Source organism: Nerophis ophidion, linkage group LG04 (genome assembly GCF_033978795.1).
Source record: "Nerophis ophidion isolate RoL-2023_Sa linkage group LG04, RoL_Noph_v1.0, whole genome shotgun sequence".
NCBI classification, from domain to species: Eukaryota; Metazoa; Chordata; class Actinopteri; order Syngnathiformes; family Syngnathidae; genus Nerophis; species Nerophis ophidion.
This window is the reverse complement of record NC_084614.1, coordinates 77473021-77499605: the sequence shown is the minus strand read 5'-3', so window position 1 is coordinate 77499605 and position 26585 is coordinate 77473021. Positions and strand designations below refer to the sequence as shown.

At 37.5% G+C, this 26585-nt stretch overlaps 1 protein-coding gene across 1 annotated transcript in view; it reads left to right on the top strand.

Annotated features, from left to right (window-relative positions):
- The window catches only part of LOC133550468 (class I histocompatibility antigen, F10 alpha chain-like), a 229834-nt gene extending 204274 nt beyond the window's left edge, over positions 1-25560 (top strand). The window contains exons 5-8 of the mRNA XM_061896451.1: positions 18801-18899; positions 19259-19393; positions 19478-19617; positions 25432-25560. Of these exons, the coding sequence (XP_061752435.1) occupies positions 18801-18899; positions 19259-19393; positions 19478-19617; positions 25432-25560 (503 nt within the window). The remainder of the gene's footprint in view (positions 1-18800; positions 18900-19258; positions 19394-19477; positions 19618-25431) is intronic.
- Positions 25561-26585: the final 1025 nt, after the last annotated feature.

Below are 26585 nucleotides of genomic sequence, written 5' to 3'. Positions count from 1 at the left end.
ATCACCTGGTCCTTTGAAACTACAGCATTTACACAAAGGTTATTCATATCCACATGTGGGTCAGTGCTAAATAATTCTAACCAGCTTCAGTTATGGTGTATTTCTGTGCTAAACAGATGGTTTTCTCCTTCTGATACTACTCATTTTGATATTGTGAAGCCAAATAATGTTGTCATGAGGTCACCTTGCCATATGAAATGGAAAATCTTTATATTGCTCTTACTTCTGCTATCAGGCAATGTGCAACCAAATCCAGGCCCAGCTTTATACAACATCAGTACTCCTGATGAACTTAGAGCTAGCCCATAGCAAAGCAAAATGGAAGATGAGATCTCATATGTCTTATATATATCTCCTAGACATAAAAGAGCACTAATCGAGACCAAAGTAGATTTCTCATTCTTCTCAAATGTAGCTCCTGAGAAATAAGGCTCGCAGTGAGCACTATGAGAGATCTCAAAGTTGTCTAACAGTTATCTCTTTTTCCGATTTCAACAAAGACCAAAATGAGAGATGAATGAGCTGGTCTCCAATATGTCTCAATAATGACTCAGTGAGAGATACACATGGTTTTGTTTCTCACTACTCACTGTTTGAGTTCTCAGATGTCTCTTTGCTATTTCGGCAAAAAGACAATCAATGAGTATTGGTTTCAATATGTCTCAATGATGTCTGAGTGAGAGATATACTTGGTTTTGTCTCTCACTGCTCACTATTTGAGTTGTAATATACCCGTTTTCTGGCTTGGAAAAAATAATTTCAAAAATGCATTTTAAGTGACAGTTTAATTATACCTCAATCATACTCCAGTTTATCTCACGCTAACATTTGGAGAAAATAATTAATTCAGGCAATATGGATATATGGTCTGTAATCTAAATGGTTTATTTAAATAATTTTCTACTTAATTTGTTGATTTCTTATCCACACGCAATGTACAGTAACTCAGTGACTACAATTGTGAGATTTAAAACTGAACCCAAACAATACTGATATGATCACAAGACACTTTTTAAGAGCTTTTAACATTTGTGAACTTTCTAGAGCAGTGGTTCTCAAACTCTTTTAACAAGGTACCACTTCAGAAGATATTTGGCTCTCCAACCACCATTATAAGGACTAATATTAAAATACAGTAGCATAGTAGGCCTATGTATTCATTAAAAAAAGACAGTGGTTTTATTAAACAAGTAAATTTAATAAATTGGCCACTGAAATATTACACACAATGCAAAAACACAATCAACAATGATACTCCATATACAGTACATATTTACAGACTTTTACAGCATCCACGGCAACATCACATCAGTGTGTATTTTCAGAGCATTTATAACAATGATCAAAAAATTGATTTGTGGCTTCTTAGGCCAGTTCAGTTCTTAATTATCTAAAACTTTTCAAGTGTATTGGGGAAATGAACTGCAAACACAATGCCAAGCATAGATGTGAAGTCAAGGAAAACAACTTTACCCAATATGTCATCCAAGGATACTACTGTACTGGCAGAAGTTTCCAATAGGGGAATAACATAACTGCATGTCTCATATGTTACACTATCTTGCAGCAAAGAAAAACCTGCATGTTTAAATTCACGAACAAGGGCCCATTTGGCACATGAATGTGCTACGGTAAACAAGAAATCAATCTGTACATACTTTAAAAAAAAGGATGAGAATCTTTCTTCTGACACACTAGTCCCGCAAAACAGGCATTTTATTTGTTTACTTTCTATTGGCCCAAAACAATTACTGGAGGATTTATGTAATATAATAAGCGATGATGCAGAGTGGGATAAAAAAAGTTTTTGAACTTCTGCACACTGTTTAAGCAGTCTGTGTTCAGACTATCGGGATAAAGCAACTTGAACATTTTGAGCATATCGCTTAGGGCCTTATCAGTGACTTTATGACAGTTTACATAACCCATGATGATCAGAAGGCACTCTGCCATGGCTTCTGATGCATTGTCATGTATTGGTTTGTCTGTTGTGTCCTTGAAATTTGACTCTTCTGCACACTCCTCACTCAAACTATCTTCAAATCCTTCATAAAACGTATGTCCGTCATTGTACATCCAATCCCCTATATCAGGGAGAGCTTCCTCAAATGATTGAGATGAATCATACTCAGCATCGACATGTAGTTTAGTTGTTAGGCCATCAGGAGGATCTGTGAGGGCTGTTCTGGAAAATGTTTTTCCATTGTCTTTGATAGTCAGAAGTAGAAATATTTTCATGTGCTGAAATTAAAATAGAATACAAATCATTAAAGGTTTTTTATAACATTTTGTCAAAAGGCAAAACGTATAACATCTCAGCATATCGCTCACATTCTTACACTCAAAAGTTTGTCATATTTTAGCAGGATTTGCTTCGTGACAAAATTCACAACAAAACAATAGTCAGACACAGAAGACGGTGGGTGTACCTGGCAGGTAGGGAGAGGCTTGATGTTCCAGAGTGGTACATCCTGCACGGTCACCTGAATGTTGGATGTGTTCCATTTGAAGAGCAGTGTTTTGGGATCCTTCAGGAGGCACCGCCTCCTTCAGTGTTATTCTGCTGCTATCCCCTGACACAAAGAAGAGGAACCAAAAAACTCAAAAGACTAAGATTTAGTAAACACACAGCATCAAACCAAACCTATGAGAAAGGATCTTGACGAGGGATGCAACATTATTGTAAATATTACGTTATATTGGTTTCAAAATTCTCACAATAATGCCGTGATGTGTGACGCTATCAAACGAGAACTCCAGAGGGTGTGTTTTTTTTCTGACAATATTAAGTGGGCTCATCTGAGAAGTAAACTCGATCTCCCATGATAACCCGCGTAGTGTGGGACAACAAAGTTCAAACAGGGGACATTATATAGGGGTGAAAAAGTGGAAGTGTGCAGGAGTGACGGGAATGTTTGTGCTTCGGTGATCCGAGGAATTGTTGCTGTGAAATATCTCTGTGCCTATAACTGCCGTGCTTGTTTAACCTTAAATAAAGTCTGCATAATACAAGGTAAAGCTTGCCACGTTCATCCAGACCATTTTCAAGTCGGCCCAGAGCTGTTGCACCTCACCAAAGGAAATGTGGACATGCACAAAATAAGAAATTTGCCGACACTTCACACCACAATGTCTACAATAAGTTAAGGAATATGAGTAATATATTAGAATGAGTTGTATTTTAGAACCATTATTTGGAAAATATCATTGATGTGAAACCAAGACGTAAGCAAGGGACAATATCCATTTGTGAGGTATTTATATGGTTAAAAGTCAAATTATTAGTTAATTCTTAAGAATCAGTATTTTACAAACTAATACTAACATTTCCATTGCAAATGACAGTTTCTTAGGAAGTTAAAAGTAAAAAAACACTAAACTAAACAGCAGTGATGTAACAATACCAAATTGTCATATCACCGTTACTGTGACCAAAATGATCACTGTTTGCATTATAATCGCATTATTGTTGAATGTGCTAAAAATGTAATCAAACCCACAATAATACCAAGTTATATTAAAAAAAAAACATACCAGACAAACACAGTATAGTTTCTTGGCTAAAGAAACATTATTGTTCTACATTAGTTACACTGCAAGTTTACTGTTAATGTCAGTTTAAAGACACATATTTGAAAGTTTTGTTTTTTGTTTGTTTTTGTGTGTTACTTGAAAATCTGGAATTCCGCACCATTCCTTTGCACCTGAAATACCTGTTTATAATAATAAATATGATTACAACATATGAACATTATGTTTGTGTTCAATTTTAGTAAGTGTGTTTATCCTAAACATTCCTGCCACTTCATTTAACACCATCCATCTATCCATTTTCTACCGCTTATTCCCTTTGGAGTCGCGGGGGGCGCTGGTGCCTATCTCAGCTACAATCGGGCGGAAGGCGGTGTACACCCAGGACAAGTCGCCACCTCATCGCAGGGCCAACACAGATAGACAGACAACATTCACACTCACATTCACACACCAGGGACCATTTAGTGTTGCCAATTAACCTATCCCCAGGTGCATGTCTTTGGACTTTGACATTTTTGTAACAATATCTTATTGTGGCTTTAACACTGTGACGATATCATACAGTGAAATGTTGATATTGTTACATCCCTAATCATGACCTGATGTTACCTACCAGCCTTAACTTGAAGGTGAAAGATTCAAAAAACATTAATTACACATGCTGAGATTACTTATATTTCAAGTTTCATTCTTCATACTGTAATCAGGGTAAAAGAAAGCAATATTTCCATGCTTGTTCCTGACAAACTGTGGACAGCTTTTTATCCTTCTATCTGGTCTGTAAATCTCAATCAGAACTAATTCACTTAAACAAAGAACACGCATTTACATGTAACTTACTTAGCCATTGCTCATCAGTCTTCACATAGGTGGTTGCAGGACGACATGACTGCAGGAAGAAAAATAAAATATCATATATCTGCTGCCAGTTTAATGCACCACAACTATGCCAGTCTACTTACCAGCTTTACAGTCCTTCTTGATCATTTATTTGAGTCGACTTCTTTACCAGTTCTTCTCCATCGTTTTCCAGGTTTTCATTTTGTCATTTCGACACTCCAATACTATGTAAATACAGACAAGGGTTGCTGGAATATACAGTGGAACTTCTTGTAAATGTAAAACTCTATATTATGTCGAAGCAGTGTATGTTCAGTAATTTATATTGTTCAACTTCAAATGTTCTCTGAACATTTACTTCTATCATTGCTATTTCACTATGGGATGTATGAAGTGTAGTTTATCACTTGAGATGCCTCGCTGGAGGTAACTTTCATAGCTTCTAGCAAGGTGGTTGTGACGTTGAATGCGGCATTTATAGCTATATTTCCGTAAATCAGTGACGTTACAGTAGTTTAATAAATACTAACTCGTGTATGTTAAAGTAATTTAAATACCAAAACAAAAACAATAAATGGTATTACTTACTTGCAGTTGTTATTCCTTCAGTGCCGAATTGTTTCTTCAAGTCACATCCGCCCACTAAATGCGCATGCGTGTTTTTCAGGTAGAGCAAATATGATTGGACAGATTCATGGGGCGCGGTGCCAAATCTCGCGAGAGTGTCGTTGAGATCCACATCTCAGAATTTTGATAAAGTTGATTTTCTCCTTATATGACCATCTGAAAATAGCCATTTTTGGCTATGAGTAACTTTCAAAGGAAGGAAATTTAGAAAATTTACGCTTTCTATCAGACGGCGGCGGACATGACGCGTGGTTTGCCGTCAGTTAACGTCAGAAGAAGAAGAGGCGGGGAAACAGTAGGTGGCGTAACATTTGAACGTTGTCTGTGCGCCTACCTTAAACTAAAACGAGGAAGAAGAAGAAAGCGAAGAAGAAAGAGAAGAAGAAGCGGGAAAGTTTTTGGAAACGACAGTCGCAACGCTTGCGACATGAGACTTGGAGAGGTAAGTATGCTAATATTTTTTAGTTGGTCAACCATGTAATGTTGTGAAATGAAAATATTTAACTGTTGTGAAATGAAAATATTTAACTGTTGTGACAACGGAGCGGTCCTTTAGGAGGCTGCGGTAACCATAATGGCGTCTGCCCAACAAGTAATGTTAGCATACATAATGACCTTCACAATTGGATTCTACAGTGCATATTAATTTGGGGAGCTTAACTTAAAAATGTTTTTTATAATACTGTTGTAGATAAAGTGACACTCGACAAAGGAGGTCCGGGTTGAATTTTATCGGTAAGGCTGGCTATTTGCAATAAATAAGAGATTACATCCAAAAGTATTAAATTATTCACTAATTTGCCCCGCCATTTTGAAAGCAGCAGTATATTTGCTTACTCGCTGGCAGAGGCACAGTATGTTTTGTATCATGCTATCGATTGTATAAACTGCATATATTTAGGAAAATAAAGTAGGTATGTGTGTAAAATGTTAAACATTCATTAAATGAACCCGGTATTATTGGGCTTCACGGTGGAAGAGGGGTTAGTGCGTCTGCCTCACAATACGAAGTTCCTGCAGTCCTGGGTTCAAATCCAGGCTCGGGATCTTTCTGTGTGGAGTTTGCATGTTCTCCCTGTGAATGCGTGGGTTCCCTCCGGGTACTCCGGCTTCCTCCCACTTCCAAAGACATGCACCTGGGGATAGGTTGATTGGCAACACTAAATTGGCCCTAGTGTGTGAATGTGAGTGTGAATGTTGTCTGTCTATCTGCGATGAAGTGGCGACTTGTCCAGGGTGTACACCGCCTTCCGTCCGATTGTAGCTGAGATAGGCGCCAGCGACCCCGAAAGGGAATAAGCGGTAGAAAATGGATGGATGGATGGTATTATCAGACAGGTCTTGTTAAGACTAGCAACATGATATAAGAATAGTTTTCCTGTGATACATGTTTAAAAAATTATGATTGTTTTAACCGGGTCAAAATGCACTAATTATGGTCAACCTCTTCAATACAAAGTCATTGGGGCTCGAGATTATATTCATGACCTTTTTGTTAAAAATACTATAACTTTCCTAAAATGTACCCCATTATAAAAAGGTGCCATCAAGCCCACCGCACCTCAAAATAGATATGAATTAAAATAAGAATTAAACTGTCTGGGTTAAGATTTTTTTTTTACTATAGCCAGAACGATCATAAATTATAATTTTGTTTACTTGTTTTTAACAGAAGTTAAATATGATTCACCCTAAAAGTTACCATCCATATGGAGTGACCCCATATATGTAAATAATTTCAATTTATATAATAGTTCCATCCATATATTTTCTACTGCTTTTCCCTTTCGTGTCGTGGGGGTGCTATGTCCTATCCCAGTTCCGCTCGGGCGAAAGGCGGGGTACACCATGGACAAGTCAACTTAGATCGACAGACAACATTCACACACGCGTCAATTTAGTGTTGCCAATCAACCTATCCTTAGTTTGTGATCCAAAATGTATTTTTTCATTTACAGCATGGACCAAAAGGAAACGACTACAAGAAAGAGGTTAAGAGTTCCCACAAAGAAAATGAAGGACCTGCATAATTCTCCTCCCCCAATTAAGCAATCTGGTAAGTTTCTATGTATGTGTAGCAAAGCGGACTACGGTTAAGCCAAATTGCAGTACATGTAGCTAACAAACTGGAAAAATGACTTTATTAATTTGTGTAGTATTTAAAGAACAGCTGAAAATACCACCTTGAGAAAGTCGCCCCAAGGCAGTTAGGTAACAATACCCTAATTGTAATGAGGCCACACACCTCTAAGACAGCGATGGGCAAGCTCTTCCTACTGCATCTCCTTTAAAATGCAAATAGGGATGGGGAGAGGGAATAATCATAACATTGATGTCCAAATGAGATGACAAATACCAGTCCAATTTTTTATGCTCAAATAAACAATTTTAAACACTTTCTCTTTTGCACTCTCTCTTTCAGATTGTTTGGCATTCGTCAGATGGGAGGACGGTTATACCGGCAAAATCTTTACAGGAGCAGACATTTTGCCAAGAGATGAAGCTCCTGTGCAGATCTTAGAACTTAAAACAGGAGATTCTGTTTTAGCAAAGTGGTCAGATAGTAAATTTTATAGGGCAACTGTTGAACATATTTTAGGAAAAGATCAGACTCAGTCACCAAAAGGCTGCCAAACTCCACAGGAGTTATTTTTAAATATGTTGGAAGCCAGTGAGCCATCACACTCAACATCAGGGTCTGAAACCATTACAGTAGATCAGAAACCACTGTCTGAACATGATAATATTACAGCGCTGAATCTATCAAGTGACGGGGGACTTCTAACAGGCGGCAACACTGCCTATGGGTAAGCTTGACATTTATTACCTCATGCCTGTGGGTCTACAAGTTCAAAACGTTTAATCTTTAGCAAATTTAGTGAATTTCAAAACCAAAAAAAACAGCATTAATTTAAACATTATTTTATTTGCCATCAAATCATTGTTTCAGTAAATAGTATGTTAATGACAAATACAAATATTTGATGTATTAAGTTGCCCAAAACCCAACATCTGTATCCACTCTGATTTCAGGATTAAAAGTTCTGAACTTGTGGACCCTGAAAACAATTTGTTGCCATCATTTTATTACTTTTTAGTTATGGTCAAAACGTTCATAGAGTGTAAATATCCACTCTACAATCTCATGTGTCAAAACTAGGGAGTAACAAAATGAACATTTCATGTCATGGTTACAATTGTTATCACAGTATTGATGAATGTGCTCAAGAAGTACTTGAACACACACTGAAATCTTATAAACAAGTTTTATTGAGAAAAATTTACACAATATGTACTTTCTTAACAGTTTTTAAACATTCAGTTTCACGTCAAAATATAAATTCCGTTTGTTTTATTTTTCAATTAAATATAAATAAGAATATGAGAAATATAAATAAAAGTAGTTTAAGGATGGGAGTTCAAGGATGAGTGTCAAAAAATCCGGAGCTAACTTCTTATCAGCAATCAAGTATTAACTAAACACTTGTAGGTTCTCAGAGCAACACTCATCGGAAATGTGTCCAGTAAAAACCTGTCCGATCGGAGCGTTCAACAATAACAAAAATTCCATGGATGAAGTAAGTAAACAATATCCAAAAAATAGGATCCAAACAAAATTTGTGGAACGCTCTCCTTGGCCGCTGGTACTTGCTGCTGCTCTTGCCTAAACACCGCACTGAATTTCAGGACAGGGACACCAAAACAAGCTTGGCTTGCTAGTTAGCATAATTATCATCATCGAGCTAGCTTACTTGTTGTTGATACTGTTACATGATTGGCTGTTGGCGTGTCCCTTCCATTGCTCAGTAAATACTGTTAACTGATTGTCTGTTGGCTTCACGGTGGCAGAGGGGTTAGTGCGTCTGCCTCACAATACGAAGTTCCTGCAGTCCTGGGTTCAAATCCAGGCTCGGGATCTTCCTGTGTGGAGTTTGCATGTTCTCCCCGTGAATGCGTGGGTTCTCTCCGGGTACTCCGGCTTCCACCCACCTCCAAAGACATGCACCTGGGGATAAGTTGATTGGCAACTCTAAATTGGCCCTAGTGTGTGAATGTGAGTGTGAATGTTGTCTGTCTATCTGTGTTGGCCCTGCGATAAGTTGGCGACTTGTCCAGGGTGTACCCCGCCTTCCGCCCGATTGTAGCTGAGATAGGCGCCAGCGCCCCCCGCGACCCCAAAAGGGAATAAGCGGTAGAAAATGGATGGGATGGATGATTGTCTGTTGTAGCATGTCACTTCCATTGCTCAGTGACACTTCCTGTTTTCTGTTTACTGGGTTCCCAAAGCGCGAGTGACCTCATGCAGCGAATCATGCTGGCTCGAATATTTTATCGAAAGCATTTAATATTGATATGATTATGTGTATTGCGATGTATAATTATTGTTTTATTGGCCCAGTGCTATGTAGTATTGATTCTTAAAAAATATTTTCGGGGCTTTTGTCGGAGCCCTACATGCGGATGGAAATGTTCCTCTTTTTTGTGAATTTTCCTCCTCTTTTGTCAAAGGGTGCTCACATGCCTGTGCTTCCTTTGTGGAGAAAGGAGGTAGGGCAGAAATCTCAATAAGCAATAGTTTAAAAAAAAAACATATTTAAACCAAATATAAGTACTGGTTTGACAGTTTATACTTAATTGTACATTTCATAAATAATCCTGAGATATATAAAGTAATAACTTTTTCGTGATAGTCAATGTTATGTATCACTTACTATTAAAAAAATCTGTTATTTGTTATTGTTGACTAAGTGAGTTGTCTATTTCCTTGCAGTCAAGATGATTTCATCTTCAGTACTGGTCCAGTTCCTTTGTCTTTGATGTGAAATGTTTTTGTTAAGGAGTACTGTACAGAATGATTATAGATATAATCAATTTTGGTCATGGTACATTTATTTTCATTATTGGTACTGTCCATCATAGAATGAGGAGAACAAATCATTTATACATTGGTGATTTTGTAGTTCGATGTCTGTTACTTATATTATTATTTTTAGTAATATCATTATAGGCACACTTCAATTGTAAGTGATAGAATCCAAAACAAAAATCCGTAAAATCACATTGTATGAATTTTTTTAAAAGTAATTAATTTGCATCTTATTGCATGAAATTTATATTTGATACTTCAGAGAAGTAGAGGTTACTAGGTGATCAATTCCGTGGAGAAAAAAAAATGCAAGTTACTTGAAAATAATAAAATGTGTAATTTTTTGTTTTGTTTTAGATTTTACAGAACCGCCAGTCTATTAAATACTTGTTCTCCTCACTGCACATAGACTAAGGTCCACTTTGGCCGCTGCAGGTTAAAATATACTGTAGGTCATTTCAGTAATTTTTTTGTAGTTCAGTATTTCTCATCTCTTTTGATGTTGTATATACATATATGGACAAATTGGGTTTATACAATTGTAATCTATTGTTCAATGAAATATCACGATAGGTTTACCAGAGAGGGAACCATTGGTCCATCACCCTACAGCGGCAATACAGCCATCCCATCACTGTATGACCTCCACATCAATTGTCAATTTCCTTACGGAGGCCATATATCTAGCCTATCACCATATGACAGGGGTGTCCAAAGTGCGGCCCGGGGGCCATTTGGGGCCCCCAGGTCATTCTTTAACGGCACATTTTAAAAATACAACTGAAAAAAATAAAAAGTGATAAAAAGCGCAAACAGGTGAAATGTAACAAGAAAATGTTGCAATGCTTTAATAACACAAAGATGCCATGCAGGCTGTTTCTTTCTTTAAAAAATAATGAATCAAAATCAATGTCATTTTGAATTATTGACCTATTCAAAACTTCAATTACGTCACGTTAAATATTCCACTTTAAGATATTTTTGGGGGAAAATGTTGCATATTTTGTGTTTTGTCATATAAAAAAACTGAGCTGTTTTTGTTTTTTTTAAAGAAGGGCCTAAAACAAACAAACCAAAAAAATTAAACAACAATAAAAGTTCTAAAATTGACGGATATATCTGAGGTTGATCTCGAGATTATTGTGCTAAAAGTAAACAGTAAAAAAAATGTATTATTTATTTTTTAACACTTTAACGAGTAGGACACTTTGGGATCCCCAATTATTTTAGTGTGATTTGTTTTTAAGTGTCATTCCTCCCAAAAAAAAAAGATTAAATATCCAAAATTAAGGCTCCAATTATTATATAATCTCAAAAATTCCACCCCAAAAAGTTATTGGATGAAAATATTGCATATTTTGTGTTTTTTCCATTTTTTTTTTCCTAATGTCGATCTAGAGATTTAAAACATGAATAATGATAATAATACTGAATAATGACACATTTTTAATATTTTTTTTGACCAAAACCCTTTGGGGTCCCGGGATCATAACTAAGTGGAGGCCTAACTGTATATTTTTTTATACATTTATTGTATTGGTTTTTAAAATATGAAAATGGCCCCCGCTTGCTTTGATTTTTCAGTGTGCGGCCCTCAGTGGAAAAAGTTTGGACACCCCTGCCATATGGTCTCAACATAAAAGGTCCATTTCCCTACGAAGACCATGCATCCTGCCCATCAACCAATGGCCTCACCACCGAAGGTTGATCACTCTGGAGGCTGTACACCCCGCCCATCCCCACACGACTTCAACACCGCTGGCCCATCACCAAATGTCCACAACACCTCTGGTCCTTCACCCGGCGTACACAATAGCTTGCCACCTAGCCGGGTGAATCCACCTGAGAATAAAAACGCAGCTTTCCTGGCACCAGACAGGAGAGATGCACTCAACCCATCTGTTGAGGACACTATCTGTTATCAACCACAGGCAGAAAAATCATGGACGCCATGTGATGGATGTAGGGAGGAGTTGGAAAAAATCCGGCGAGAAAAGCAACGAATCAAAGAAGTCCTCTTGAAAATAGGTAAGTACCCAATGCTAATTCATTCATGATGTAATTGTTTTGTTTACTTAAACTTGTGATTGGGCCCTGAACACATTATTTTCTCATTCTGGTATTGTTTGTGCTATTTTTTCCCTTTCAGATCCGGGCCAGGTCAGAGTACTTCAAACTCCCTGCGACCTCGTTGGAGACAAATACACCGACGGCCCTCATTAATCGGACCAGCAAGAGCTCTTTCCTGATAGCGGCGTATTCATATCATCGTTCCGCCTTGCTGCCATGAGACATGCTTCAAAGCCCAAATGTATGCGTTTATTCCACGCACTTTTTGACCTCTTTTTTACAGTAGAGGAGTGTCCCTTTTGGTCGCCCTGAAAACAAACCTGCAGGAACACGAAAGCGCATCCTTGACCGGAAAAAAGTTGAAGGAATCCTAAGTAAGTTTTCCCAAACTGAGGGTGTTTTCAGGCCAAAATTGGGTAACAATAATTAAATAGAAGTTCAATATGAGAAATGTTAATCCCTTATCGATTACAGCACACTGGAAGTATAACTCAATGTTACATAATTACAATTTGTGATTGACTAAAAACTAGCGTTATGATGAGCAATATAGTGTTATGTCCATCAACTTGAAGTGTGGTTGTGTGTATTAATGATTTTGCGTAAATTAAGGCTTTAAACGGCAATAAAAAGCATTAAATGCTTTGCCCAGAGGCATTTAAAAAATTTAATACGATTGTAGAACATGGTGGACAGTCAATATGTCAAACGGTAAATGAAAATTAACTTAAGAAGGTTACGGTCATCGAAATTGTTAGTCTTCCTGTGTGTTTCTTTTTTTAACTGCGGCTGTCAAACTGCATACAAGAGGTATTGTAAGGTGGGAACACGACAAAAGCACTGCTTCAATAAAGCAAAATGAAACTGCTCTGGGGGCCTAAACTTTTCCATTCTTTGGTCACTGTAGGCGTGTAGTCCTTAACTGTGACACCATGTCAGGATAATGGAAAAGCTGAGCTTTTTTAATACACTGAGTCGTTTATTTCAATCATCTGCACTTCAACACATATGAGCTAACTTGCCTAACATTAGCAACTGTTGTGACGCAAGTGATCTACGCTAGCGAGGCAATTTTCACAGCAGACCACAACTCTTTTATTTTCTGACATTCCCACAATAAATGAATACAAGTTCCTTCAGCTGCCGGACACTTGATACATACTTGCTATTTACTGTAAACATTTTAAACAGAAGGTGTAAAATACAATAATTTCAAAATGTTTAATTGCCATAGCTTTTTTTCAAATGCATCTTATTGGCATTTTTACCAATATTGTTCTGTATTTTTCTAAAATGTTTAAATAGATCATCCATTTCCAAACACATGCATAATTTGCAATCCTGGTATGATGTTCATTTATTATTCCATAAAACCTTTTAACTATTTAAAACAAATTGTATCCTGATTAAAAATGGTATCCTCCAGTTTGTGGCTATTATAAATCATATTTTCAGAGAATATATATATATACTTACAGCATGTTTCAAACAGACACAACTAAATAAATGGCTAATGGGTATATTATATTGATCATCTGATGCAGAATGGGATGTTTGTTTAGAGGGTTTAAGTGCAGTTCTCCTTTAATATTTTTGATAGCCTTTTAATTAGCGATTGTCTACGGCCATGCATACGGTCAAAACACCAGATGCTACTCCACAAAAATAAATAAATAAAAATACATTCTCCAATTAAACAGCTTTGTAAGCCAATTCTAATACATTAGATAGTAACAGTTAATGTAAACTTTTCAACTAATTAACTAATGCTTGCAACTGTGTGTATACAGATAGATAATTGTAAGCTTTTGACTATATAAAAAAACAACAACTATATGCAGTCGCACATGGGCATTACATTTTTTCAAGTACCAAAAAATGGCATTAAAAAGCATTACATTTGAATTTGCATTATTATTCTTATTGCATTGCATTGCATAGATTTGATACCTGTAGAAACTGATGTGGGACAAAATTACGAATGGCTGATTATTATGTTCTTGCCTTGCAGCGTATGTCCTGAGATGCGGTACCCTTCCTGATTGGGACCATATTGAGGAGGCCAAGCTCAAGAAAGCTTTGGTAAACAAATGTCGGGCCAGAGCCGGTTTTAAGTAGGCCCTTGTACCTGTCAAGTTCATTCTATGGTAGGATGTTTCCTTGGTAAACATGTTCAATATTTTGGTCTAGGTTTGCGCAGTATATATTGTAAAAAATTGCCCTATGATGTAGCTTTTAGTACCACGTTATTCTGTGATAATGCATATTGAGGTGTGCTGTGCCAAGCAAATTTGGCACTGATGCCAGCGCCCCCCGCGACACCAAAAGGGAATAAGTGGTAGGAAATGGATGGATGGATGGATGGATGCAACCTCGCTAACAAGCTAGCGGCTAATATCCTTTCACAGTGCAAAGTTTTTTCCAAATAAAAAAATAATGCAACTGGAAATTACGCAGTATGTTGCTGCTTACATAATCAGGTATATTAGTAGCTTTTGTAACCAATTTCAAAATATTTCAATGATCATGTGTGTACCAAATGTTATATTGTTATCGCAGGAGGCTGTTCTATTGTTTACAACAGTGTTTCTTAATCATAGGGCTGGGGCCCACTGTTTGGCTGCGAGTACCCCTTGGAAGCCGCCAATAAATATCTGTTTCTTAGCTGTTGTCCGTCCATATGGGCAGCAATGGTACTCGGTTGTCTTACACTTTAGTGTAAGATGACTAATTCAGTGTTTATATTTCAGTTGGTTCCAGACCCTTGTGTAGTGGAAAAGTTGGTCGTGCCCCAAGATAAAAATGTTAAGTATCCCTGGTTTTCACTGTGATTATTTTTTTGTATGTAGACTAGTTCCAGACAGCACGGTTACAATTTTATAAATTATTTCAGTTTTTACTTGGAATATTTCAAAAATGGAAATTTTGTCATTTACTCACCCTCTTACTGAGATGAAGTCAAGTGTTTTTTTAACTAAGGTACATGGTTTGCTCAACAAGGAGTTAAAAAGCTACACCTGACTTTTTCACAATAGCAAAGTGAGTACTCAAGGTCAAATTCATTTATTTTTGTATTTGTTTTATTTTTTGTATATTGTTTTCTGTTTTAAGTATTGTGAATGTCAATATGTACATTATGTATGTACTAATTAACTACATTTACATTTTTGTATTTAATCTATTTTTATATTATATTTTGTATTTTTGTGTAGCCAAATAAAGTGATACACCTTTCAATATTTGAGTATTTGTTTAGTGTTATTTCTAATTAAGTCAGATGAATATTTAAATTGCACTCTCAATTTGTTCTCATGATTCTCAAATTTGAGATATGATAATAAATTTAAGAGAAATAATCAAGACATGAAAAAGACATACATAAGATCTCTTTTATTGCTCATACATCTTGTTTCTTTCTCTTTTTATTATCCTTCAAAATAAATGAGACATAATTGAGATCAATGGCATACATATATGAGCTCTCGTCAGTGTATCCCACTTCTCAAATATTGCTCAAAGGGTTGTCTCAACTCAACCTCCTTTGTCTCAGTGATGTCTTGTCTCTTTTTAGCTTATTTACTGCTCCTAAGGGTCCCTTAGGAGCAATAAAAGAGAAACAATTGATCACAGAATTAGACAGATATGAGAAGCTCAAAATGTTCTCAAGATACGAGATTAAGCAACAGATGAGCAAGCAAATTTTTGCTATGGGGAGTTATTTGACAGAGTTGATCACTCATGAGTTAGTTTAACTCTGCTGAGATGCAATTAAGCCCCGCCCTGCATTTCACTTCAGTTGGAGGGAAAAGAGACAATAGGAACCATTTCGCTTCTCTCGTGCAGTTCCACAAGGTAAGTGCAATTTAATCAAATGTACTGAAACAGCTGCAAATTAATGCTGTGAAATGTAGCATGTACAATAAAACATGTATGGAGAATATGTGTTTTAGCAACTAAGCTTTTTTTGTCACCAGTTCTGAACAACAAAATCGGTCATGCTATTAGCTTGCATTTCTAAGCTAGCAGACAGTAGTAGCAAGTCACTTCAACTTTAAAAATGACAGTAAGTCACTTCCTCAAAGCCATGATAAACAAAGTTTTTACTGTACAAAATATTATTTAAGGCTGGAACTAACAGTTGTGGGGGCTTTTGTTATTTTGTCCCTCACACTCTAAACTTCAAAAAACTGCAAAAACCTGTGGAGACATGTTTCTCTTGTCCAATTTTGTCTGCGGAGGGATAAGCTCAGTAGTTACTGGTTCATTTATTGCTACTCTTCAAGTTTTGGTGTTATTTATTATCAGGGTATTCACTGGGTCATGGACACATTGTATTAAATATTAAATGAGATTTAATTTAATTTAGTATTTAATTCATACCAGGACCTTTACAAGCATCTGAAACTGTCTTGACCTAGGAATATATAAATGTAAGAACTGATTGTTGGGTTTTTTTTTCTTGATTAGGTACAAATTAATATAGCTGCAGCCTCTCCTCTGTTCTCAGGGGCACAGAAACACACGCACGTCAGTGAGCAGCAGAGCAGAGGTTACGGTGGATCCCGTGAAATGACAGTAACTGTAACATCAGTTTGATGACATCTAACTGTAAGTACTGTATGTGAAGAAAAACCTCGAGTATAAACATCTGTAAAACCTGCGCAAACATGTGAAATACTTTTTAAATCCGTTTGCTCCTCCATCTCTCATTTATCCTCTGACACAGCATGCTGGCTCATCTTTAAGCTGTAGCAAACAATCTAGCAGTCGTTGTCCTTATACTTTCTGCTAACCATAACTCGCCACTGAAATGATTGTGTTAAAAGTTTCTGCTGGCAGACCCAACCAGCCCTCACTGCCACATAAACAGCTGAGAAAGGAGGAAAGAGATAGGACAGGAAGAATAACAAATGTTTTTTTTTCTTTTTTGCTGTGTTTTTAATCCTATTTTGAAATTATTCAATGTTGTGACAACAGGAATATGATTAAAATGACTTGTTTCCAGTGAGATATTGTTCAGATGATATTGTGACTTTTCTGTTGTAGAAATTACTGTTACTGCTCTAACATTTAGTTTTAATTACAATATTCAATTGTGATCCCTTTCAAAATTCTCTCCCTCTACATAAATATAGACACATATATATATATATATATATATATATATATATATATATATATATATATATATATATATATATATATATATATATATATATATATATATATATATATATATATATATAGGTAGGTAGGTAGGTAGGTAGGTAGGTGTGGGAAAAAAATCACAAGACTACTTCATCTCTACAGATCTGTTTCATGAGGGATTCCCTCAATCATCAGGAGATTTTAATGGAAGCATTCACATACAATGGTTTATATAGGGCACAGAGTGGGTGGGTACAAGCAGGCGTAGGGTGTGGTGATTGGCTCATGTGTTACCTAGGAGGTGTTTCCGTCTGTGGCGGCATGTTGAAATGATTTCACTGCGCTTGTTGAGGGATGATAAATCTGGATGATATATAATAAGCAGTTTCTCTTTTAAGCATAGGTTGCATCTTTTATTACCACTGTTGTAAGGTGAGCTGGATGCAAGAATTTGCCATGTTATTGAATATTCAACATTATTGTCTTTGAGGTTCCAAATGTGTTTGCTGAGTTCTGTAGAATTCCGCAGAGTCTGGTTTCTAAAGGAGGCGTTGTGATTATTCCATCTTGTTTTGAACGCTCCTTCGGTTAATCCTACGTACGTGTCGGATGTGTTAATGTCCTTGCGTATTACCTTTGCTTGGTAAACGACTGATGTCTGTAAGCACCTTCCGTTGAGAGGGCAATCAGGTTTCTTGCCACAGTTACATTCATTATTGGTTTCAGAGTCGTTTAGTCTGGGGGTAGGCAGTGCTTTTGCAATTGCTTTGTTGTGGTTTGAAATGATTTGTTGTATGTTATTCATACAGCTGTAGCTCAATTTAAATAAATAAATAAATGGGTTGTACTTGTATAGCGCTTTTCTACCTTCAAGGTACTCAAAGCGCTTTGACATTACTTCCACATTTACCCATTCACACACAGATGGAGGGAGCTGCCATGCAAGGCGCCAACCAGCACCCATCAGGAGCAAGGGTGAAGTGTCTTGCTCAGGACACAACGGACGTGACGAGGTTGGTACTAGGTGGGATTTGAACCAGGGACCCTCGGGTTGCGCACGGCCACTCTCCCACTGCGCCACTCCGTCCCTAATGTTTAATGTTGTTCTTGTTGAATATTTTTCTTAGGGTGTTGCCTTTGGGGAAGTGTTTGTCGATCAGAGTGAGGAACTTGCGGCCGATGTTGGTTGAGACGTCTTTGCTGAATGGTGGATTGTACCAGATGATGTTGTTTCGTTTTCTGCTCTTTTTTGGTTGGTTTCCTGGAGTGGGTTCATAGGTGAGGGTGAAGTTGTATCCGCTTTCATCAAGTGCTTTCTGGTACGGGGGGGTTGCTTGGTCGAATTCAGCTTTGCTGGATGATTAAAATCTCCTGATGATTGAGGGAACCCCTCATGAAACAGATCTGTAGAGATGAAGTAGTCTTGTGATTTTTTTCCCACACCTACATATTACGCTCTACCACGGTATCGAGCACTATTCTCTGGATAATCCAATCAAGACATATATATATATATATATATATATATATATATATATATATATATATATATATATATATTATAAAGCAATCATTTAGGAATGAAAAAGAAAATTATTGATAGAGGCCCCTGCAAAATATTAACAAATCTTATCCTTTACTGTGACACATTGACCTCTAAACTGTTCTTTCTTTAAATATTGACTTTCTTTAATATATGTTTTGCATGTCTCAGTGAAGATGCTGGTCCAGGTGAAGTACAACCAACAGCAGAAGTATGTGAAGCTGGATGACGTTGAGGGACAGTTTGACTTTCTCCAATTCCATGGAAAAGGTGTTTCAATTTACTTAATCTTGCCTTAAAAACTGTTTAAAAATAGACCCACTTTCTTTAAAAACCTCATGTTGTATACTCTGGTGTCTTTACATGCCTGAAGCAGATTCTTTTATAAATGGGGATAATTTACTCAACATGTGTGCCACCTAGAATGTAAAGCATTTTATACACAAGAACAGTTAACTGAGAAAAGCCAATACTTAACTTTTAAATTTGGACTTAAGAAGTGTCAGGGTTACTTGAGGGAAAAAATCACCAGTGGATGACTCCATCTAACTAGAACAGTCATTTGCTGTGAGACAAATGAAACTGCACATAAAGCACATAAATCACAATTTTCTCATACTGTTTCCCAGTCATTGAGAGATTTTGCCTGCCACCCGATGCAAGCATTATGTACAAGGATGCAACAGGGACAGAAGTTGATGCGGAAATATTCAGCGACCTGGTTGGACAAGGCAATGTGGTGCTGACAATATTCTCAAGCCAGGGTGAGATATAAAATCATGTATTATCAGGCACTCTGTACACTACTGAATAAAATGATCAAATGTTTTTTTCTTTTATTCCTTTAGAATTTTCAGACCTGTCCTTGTCCTCTGCATCTGAGATCTCTGACTCTAGCTTCAACTCAAGCGGAACTCTTACCATGGGTGAGATCCCTCGCAAGAGACAGCGAAAAGAGAATAAGCATGATGCAACATCAGCTAAACAGGTTTGAACAAAGCTTGATTCACTTGAGTTTTTTTACACATTAAAACAGTTTTTGCGTGTCAAGGATAGCTGTTTATCACCATATTTTGCATTTTCATGTTTTTGTTTTTTATCAGTTGATTGAAGCTGTAACAAGCTATGACGGAATGACAGACAGAAATACCCATTTTTTTATACATATAGATTTATTTATTAAAGGTAGATTGAGCAAATTGGTTATTTCTGGCAATTTATTTAAGTGTGTATCAAACTGGTAGCCCTTCGCATTAATCAGTACCCAAGAAGTAGCTCTTGGTTTCAAAAAGGTTGCTGACCCCTGATATAAATGAATGTAACGATGGTAATAAAATGTTATATAGCAAAGTAAAAGTTGTGTTTCTTATCTAAGTAAATGTAACTCGTTACTACTCACCTACGTGGATAAGTGTGTTCACCTTTGACAGGTACGACAAAATAAAAATAAAAATAAAAATGATCACCATCGAGTTTAGGTGACTTGAAACAAGCATGCATTCAATGTTTGGCTTTACCGTGTCTACTTTTACTTTCACTTTCTTTGATATTCTGCCAGCAGAAGCGTCTGCCTCACACTTTTCCCCCACGTTCAGCACTTTGGCCACAGCGAGTCCATCTCATGAAGGCTTTCTGCTGACTTTTTTACTCAGGATGAAACTTCCTGATGCAACCCTGGCCGGGAATCGAACCCATGCGAGGCAGATGCGTGTCCCGTTACCAGAGGTGGGACCAAGTCATTTTTTTGCGAGTCACAAGTAAGTCTCAAGTCTTTGCCCTCAAGTCTCGAGTCAAGTCCCGAGTCAAGACAGGCAAGTCCGAGTCAAGTCCAAAGTCAATACTGGAAAGTCTCAAGTCAAGTCCCAAGTCCTGCATTTTGGGTTTCGAGTCATTTCAAGTCTTTTTAACCACAGACTAATATATGTACACAGATTGTGTATGCTTTTAAAACGCTGTATGTATTTATTATTTTAAAAAAAACAGTGCTGACATTGCACTTCATAATAGCACTATTAACCAGTTATTCTAAACATTTAACTCATTCCTTTACAGTACAAACACATCTGAAAAAACAAGTGCAACTGTACTTATTTGCACAAAAGTGTTAACATTGTATTTCCATGGAATATTGCATTGTAACTAGTTCATCAGCAGTTTATGTCATGTTGTCACCTTATCTCATTGATCTCATCTCATACTGTATGTGTTTATGTCTGTGTACACATGAAAAACCACAAATACATGAACATAACAATGAACAGTGCTGTACTTGTTAGATGTCAGGGCCCTATGCAATATGTACACATTCTTAATATAGTATACATTTTAACTGACCTTTATTTGACTATGTTTGTCTTTTTGTAGGTGGCTAAAATACGCGGTGCTGCTGACCGCCGTCTAATATTACGTTACTGTGTGTGATACATTCATTAACGTAACGTTATGTGTAGGTACCTCATGCAACCCTGCTTAAAAAAAATCACTTGACAATAAGTATGAATAAGGTAACATCTGCAGTGGGCGCAACAGATTGCCGTGTTTGCAATGACGTTATAACCATAGACATCTTATAAGTAGACGCAGAATTGGCTGCTGTGACGCAAGCAATTTGGCCGCCATCTTGAAGTGGTGATGAGGAGCCGGCAAACAGCCTAAACCAACATTTGACAGGTAGAAAAAAAAGATGCTGGGCTGGTATTCAGCGTTTTCCTGCTCAATTGAGCGGACTGTTGAAAATAGGAATTGGAGGATTACTTTTCACAAGTAAGAATTTACATTAACATACTATTGGTTGTATTTTGTGAAAATAGTATTACCTCAGAGTTAAGCAGGAGCAAAGAACTACAATATTTGTATGTGAAAATCACAAAGAAATCTTCTGGGGGAGGATGACCCCACTACAGGTATGTGGTTTACAAACTTTCAGGCCCAACTAAAACAAAATTCACCAGCCGCCACTGATTATGATGCATTCTCATTTTATTGTAACCACAGATAAGTCTTCAAGTAACAATATTCAAATACTAACTTTGTTGAGTAAGACAGAATTGTTTTATTCTGAATCCAGTGAAACAGATTGGTGGTTTTAGCTGAAATAAAGACTTTCAGGTGTTTATATATGTTTAAGTATTTGGCAGACACTTGTACCCCCTGTGAACATTTTTTTTAATTCAAGTACCCCCTAATCAGAGCAAAGCATTTTTGGTTGAAAAAAGAGATAAAGAAGTAAAATACAGCACTATGTCATCAGTTTCTGATTTATTAAATTCTATAACAGTACAAAATATTGCTCATTTGTAGTGGTCTTTCTAGAACTATTTCGAAAAAAAAAAAGATGTAAAAATAACTAAAAGCTTGTTGAAAAATAAACAAGTGATTCAATTTTAAATAAAGATTTCTACACATAAAAGTAATCAACTTAAAGTGCCCTCTTTGGGGATTGTAATAGAGATCCATCTGGATTCATCAACTTCATTCTAAACATTTCTTCACAAAAAAAAAAACTTTAACATCAATATTCATGGAACATGTCCACAAAAAATCTAGCTGTCAACACTGAATATTGCATTGTTGCATTTCTTTTCACAGTTTATGAATTTACATTCATATTTTGTTGAAGTGTTATTCAGTAAATATATTTATAAAGGATTTTGAATTGTTGCTATTTTTAGAATATTTAAAAAAATATCATGTACCCCTTGGCATACCTTCAAGTACCCCCATTTGAGAACCACTGGTCTATAGGTCCGTAAGATATATAGATATCTAATGTATTCATACATTGTTTATGTAAGATATACGCATGTATATATAACCTAATCATATTGTTTCTTTAACTTAAAAATAGCTGACTGTTTTTTTCCCCTTCTCTGGGATTATATTCCCAGTTTTGATCTCCGACGTCTGGTCACTTATAGCATATAAGAATATTCTATTACTGTTAAGCAAATTATGAACATGCCAAGACATGTGTCTTTTATCATAGTTACACGTATGACAAAAAAAGCGCGTGAGTATCAGTGGTATTCAGTGAGTTAATATGAATTAAATGTGCTGACAATTCATTGCTCCTGCCAAAGGAATTGCCCTGAGTGGAGCGGATCACCACTCCAAGATGGCGGCCGCGCGTCACGTCAGCGGCAATAGGCAGTAGCGCTCGATGCTGTGTCTACTTATAAGATGTCTATGGTTCTAACGTTAGCAGTGAGTTTACAGCCTCACTCATTTAACTACACAACGAATAAAAGTTACGTTACTCAGCCAATAAACGTTAGCTTACATTCAAAACGTACCCTTCTTTGTGCAACTTCAAATGTCGAACGAAGTTGGAAGTTGTTGCGTCTCCGTCTGTAATCTTCCAACCGCATGTTTTGCATACGGCGATTCCTGTTTTGTTGACCAAGTCGTACTTTTAATACCCGAACGAAACACTTTATGGCATAATTTTATTCACTTATTCTTCTGTTGTTTGAAAGCTCTTCTTTGTTGGTTTTCCTGCAATTTGATTGGATGAATGCTGTGTGATGAAAACAACGCGGGTGTAATTTGATTGGCTGTAATTTGATTGGGTGTTGTACTGACAGGTAGCGCACAGGCTGTCATCGCACACATGTTGACAAACACGCGTACACAATGGAAGATACGGAGCGCTCCTGAATAACTTTTTAATTGTTGGGTTTTGGGGAAAGTAGCAATGATCGTGGTGACTGCTTGTATTATCTGGAGCAGTTTACCAAAGGACAGCCCAGAGAGTTGGTGCGCAGTTGCCTCTATATGCCTACAGAGAGAGGCTATGCTACAGCAAAACGCCTACTAAGGGAACACTTTGGAAATCCTTCAAAAATAACAGCAGCCTACATGGACAAAATTATGGCATGGCCAAACATCAAGTCTGAGGATGTAAAAAATCTCCAAGCTTTCGCACTGTACTTGTGAGAATGCTCCAATGCCATGGATGAGCTGCAGTACTTGGACGAACTCAACATCCAATCCAATCCACTTTATTTATATAGCACATTTAAACAACAATAACGTTTCCAAAGTGCTGCACAGCCATGTTAAAAACAATTGTAAAAAAAACAATAATAAAATAAAATAAAATAAAAAATATATATATACATATTATGCTCCACCAATGACTGAATAAAAACAATAAATAAATAAATATAAAACCAATAAAAACAAATATGATTAAAAACTATTTTAAAGGGTAAAATCAATTAAAACAGTAAAATAGAAATCAAAGTGTATAAAAAACACAGAGGACAACAGAGAACAGAGGACCACACAACTCACGTAGTGTTAAAAGCCAAAGAATAAAAGTGGTTCTTAAGACGAGACTTAAAACACTCCACTGTGGAAGCAGTTTGAACATGGAGGGGCAGAGTGTTCCAGAGCTTAGGGCCGACCACAGAGAAGGCCCTGTCTCCCCTGGTCTTAAGTCTGGTCTTGGGCACCACGAGCTGGAACTGGCTCTCGGACCTCAGAGCGCGCGCAGGAATGTAAATTTGGATGAGGTCTGAGATATATTGAGGTGCCAGTCCATGTAAAGATTTAAAAACAAACAGCAATGTTTTAAAATCAATTCTAAAATGAACAGGGAGCCAGTGCAAACTCTGAAGAATTGGGGTTATATGCTGGCGTTTCCTGGCCCCTGTTAAAAGTCCTGCTGCCGCGTTCTGGACTAACTGCAACCGGGAGAGAGCTTTTTGGCTAATGCCAGCATAAAGTGCATTGCAGTAGTCCAGGCCACTTGAAATAAAAGCATGCACCACTTGTTCAAAAAGGTTAAAAGATAAAAACGGTTTAACCTTTACTAAAAGACGAAGGTGATAAAAACACGATTTTAAAACGCCATGGACTTGTTTGTCTAGTTTAAAATGGCGGTCTATAGTGACGCCAAGGCTAGTGCCAGCTAGCATGAAGATGCTCATACAAAAGCTGCCACACAAATTAAGGGACCAGTGGAGAGGAAAAGCAGCCGACATTGTTGACCAACAAAGGCGACGTGCTTGTTTCACAGACATTGTGAAATTTATTGAACAGCAAGTCAGAATTGCTTCGGATCCTGTCTTTGGCGACATTCAAAACATCCTTCGAAATAAAGCAGTAACCAAACCCAAGCCTATACATCAACGCAAATCACAGTTCAGAAGGAACAGTTTCGCAACTCATGTGACAGTTGTCGTTAAACCTACACCGGCTCCACACCTCAATAAGTTTGTGAATACCTCCTGTCTTTACTGTACAAGTGAACATGCATTGGAGGACTGTCCAATACTGGAAAATAAGGCACACAGGGAAAAGCTTGACTTTCTAAAAGAAAAAGGCCTGTGTTTTGGTTGCCTGTGCACAGGGCACCTGAGCAAGAGTTGCGACAGGCGCATCACGTGCTCTTACTGCAACAAGACGCATCCCAAAGTGCTACATATTGACAGGAGACATCTGGAAAGTGGAGAAAATAGCAATCTTCCAAAGGTAAAAGCAAATATTTGCACTACATCCTCAACTTGTGGCCATACAGGGGCTGGCAAATATGGAATTTTACCCATCCTGCCCGTTCAAGTGAAGTACTCAAAGGGCAGCAAGATAGTCCAGACATATGCTTTCCTAGGTCCAGGAAGCACAGGGACCTTCTGTTCTGAACAATTGGTGAACAGGCTGAACACAGAAGGCCGAAAAACAAAAATCCACTTGCGCACCTTGGGGCACAGTAAGGTGGTCCCGAGCAGTGGTCTGGAAATCTCTCAGCTTACTTGTAGTAAGTTTTTTTGAGCTTCCTGATGTCTTCACTCAAAGGCAGATGCCCGTGTACACTAACAATCTGATTGGTGAGGCAGAACTTGATAAGTGGCCTTACCTCCAAGGCATTAAAATTTCTCGGATAACTGCCAACGTGGACCTGTTAATTGGTACCAACGCCTCCAAGTGAATGGAACCACGGGAGGTGATTAACAGCCACGGAGATGGACCCTATGCTGTCAGAACCCTATTGGGGTGGGTGATTAATGGGCCATTACAAGGCAGTGACCCGCCCCACAGTTACTGTTAACAGTTTGGAGGAACCGCTTATGAACCAGTACATGCATGATTTCAATGAGCAGGGATCCAAAGATCAAAAGGATATGTCAAAAAAGGAAAAGAAGCCCAAGATAGAGAAGCCCAGCAGGAAGACACCAAAAAGAAAACGGAGCGCAGATGACAGTGACGATGAAAGAAAAGTCAGTCGAATGCGAACAATACGCCAGGCAGTCTCCAAGGCCGTGTCGAAACAGCGGGAAATCCTTCTGGGTGACGGAGGCCGTGAGGATGAAGAGCAGGATGACCCAGAGGAAGCTTACCTGGATCCTGATGAGTCTGGCAGTGATGAAGACTTCATGGTGGAAGATGACGAGGACAGCGACTATGGCAAGTCCAAAAAGAGAAGAGTTCCCCGAAAGAGGAGGAAGAAAACGACCCCGAGAGTCCTTTGGGAGAAGAAGAGGAGGAAACTGAGAAGAAAAAAAAGCTCTCCTACCCCCAAGGTGACGAAGAAAGCTGATGGCCAGGAGTAGGAAAAGAAGACAGCTACAGTCTACATGTACTGTTGGTAATAGATCACCTGTATTGGATGTGCATAAGGAAATGGAGGCAGAGTCAATATATCGCTGACCTTTTTTGGAACAGGTGGTTTCACGAATATTTACCGTTGCTACAAGAGCGACAAAAGTGGACAAATGAAAAAAGTTTGTCTGCAAACAAAAAGGATTATCATCTAAAGACCTGTTACAAAGATATGCCTTCTAGGTGAAGGTATTGAGTAAATTAACTGCATTATTGCAAAAGGGAACATGAAAACCAAAGAAAGAGGTGTTTGTTTTTGGTATTATGGCTCTATTTTTGTTTTATTGATTCCAAATTAAATCGCTCTGTTCGTCACGCCAGCAGCAATTAGGGGCAGGTGTGTTAGAGCCAAAT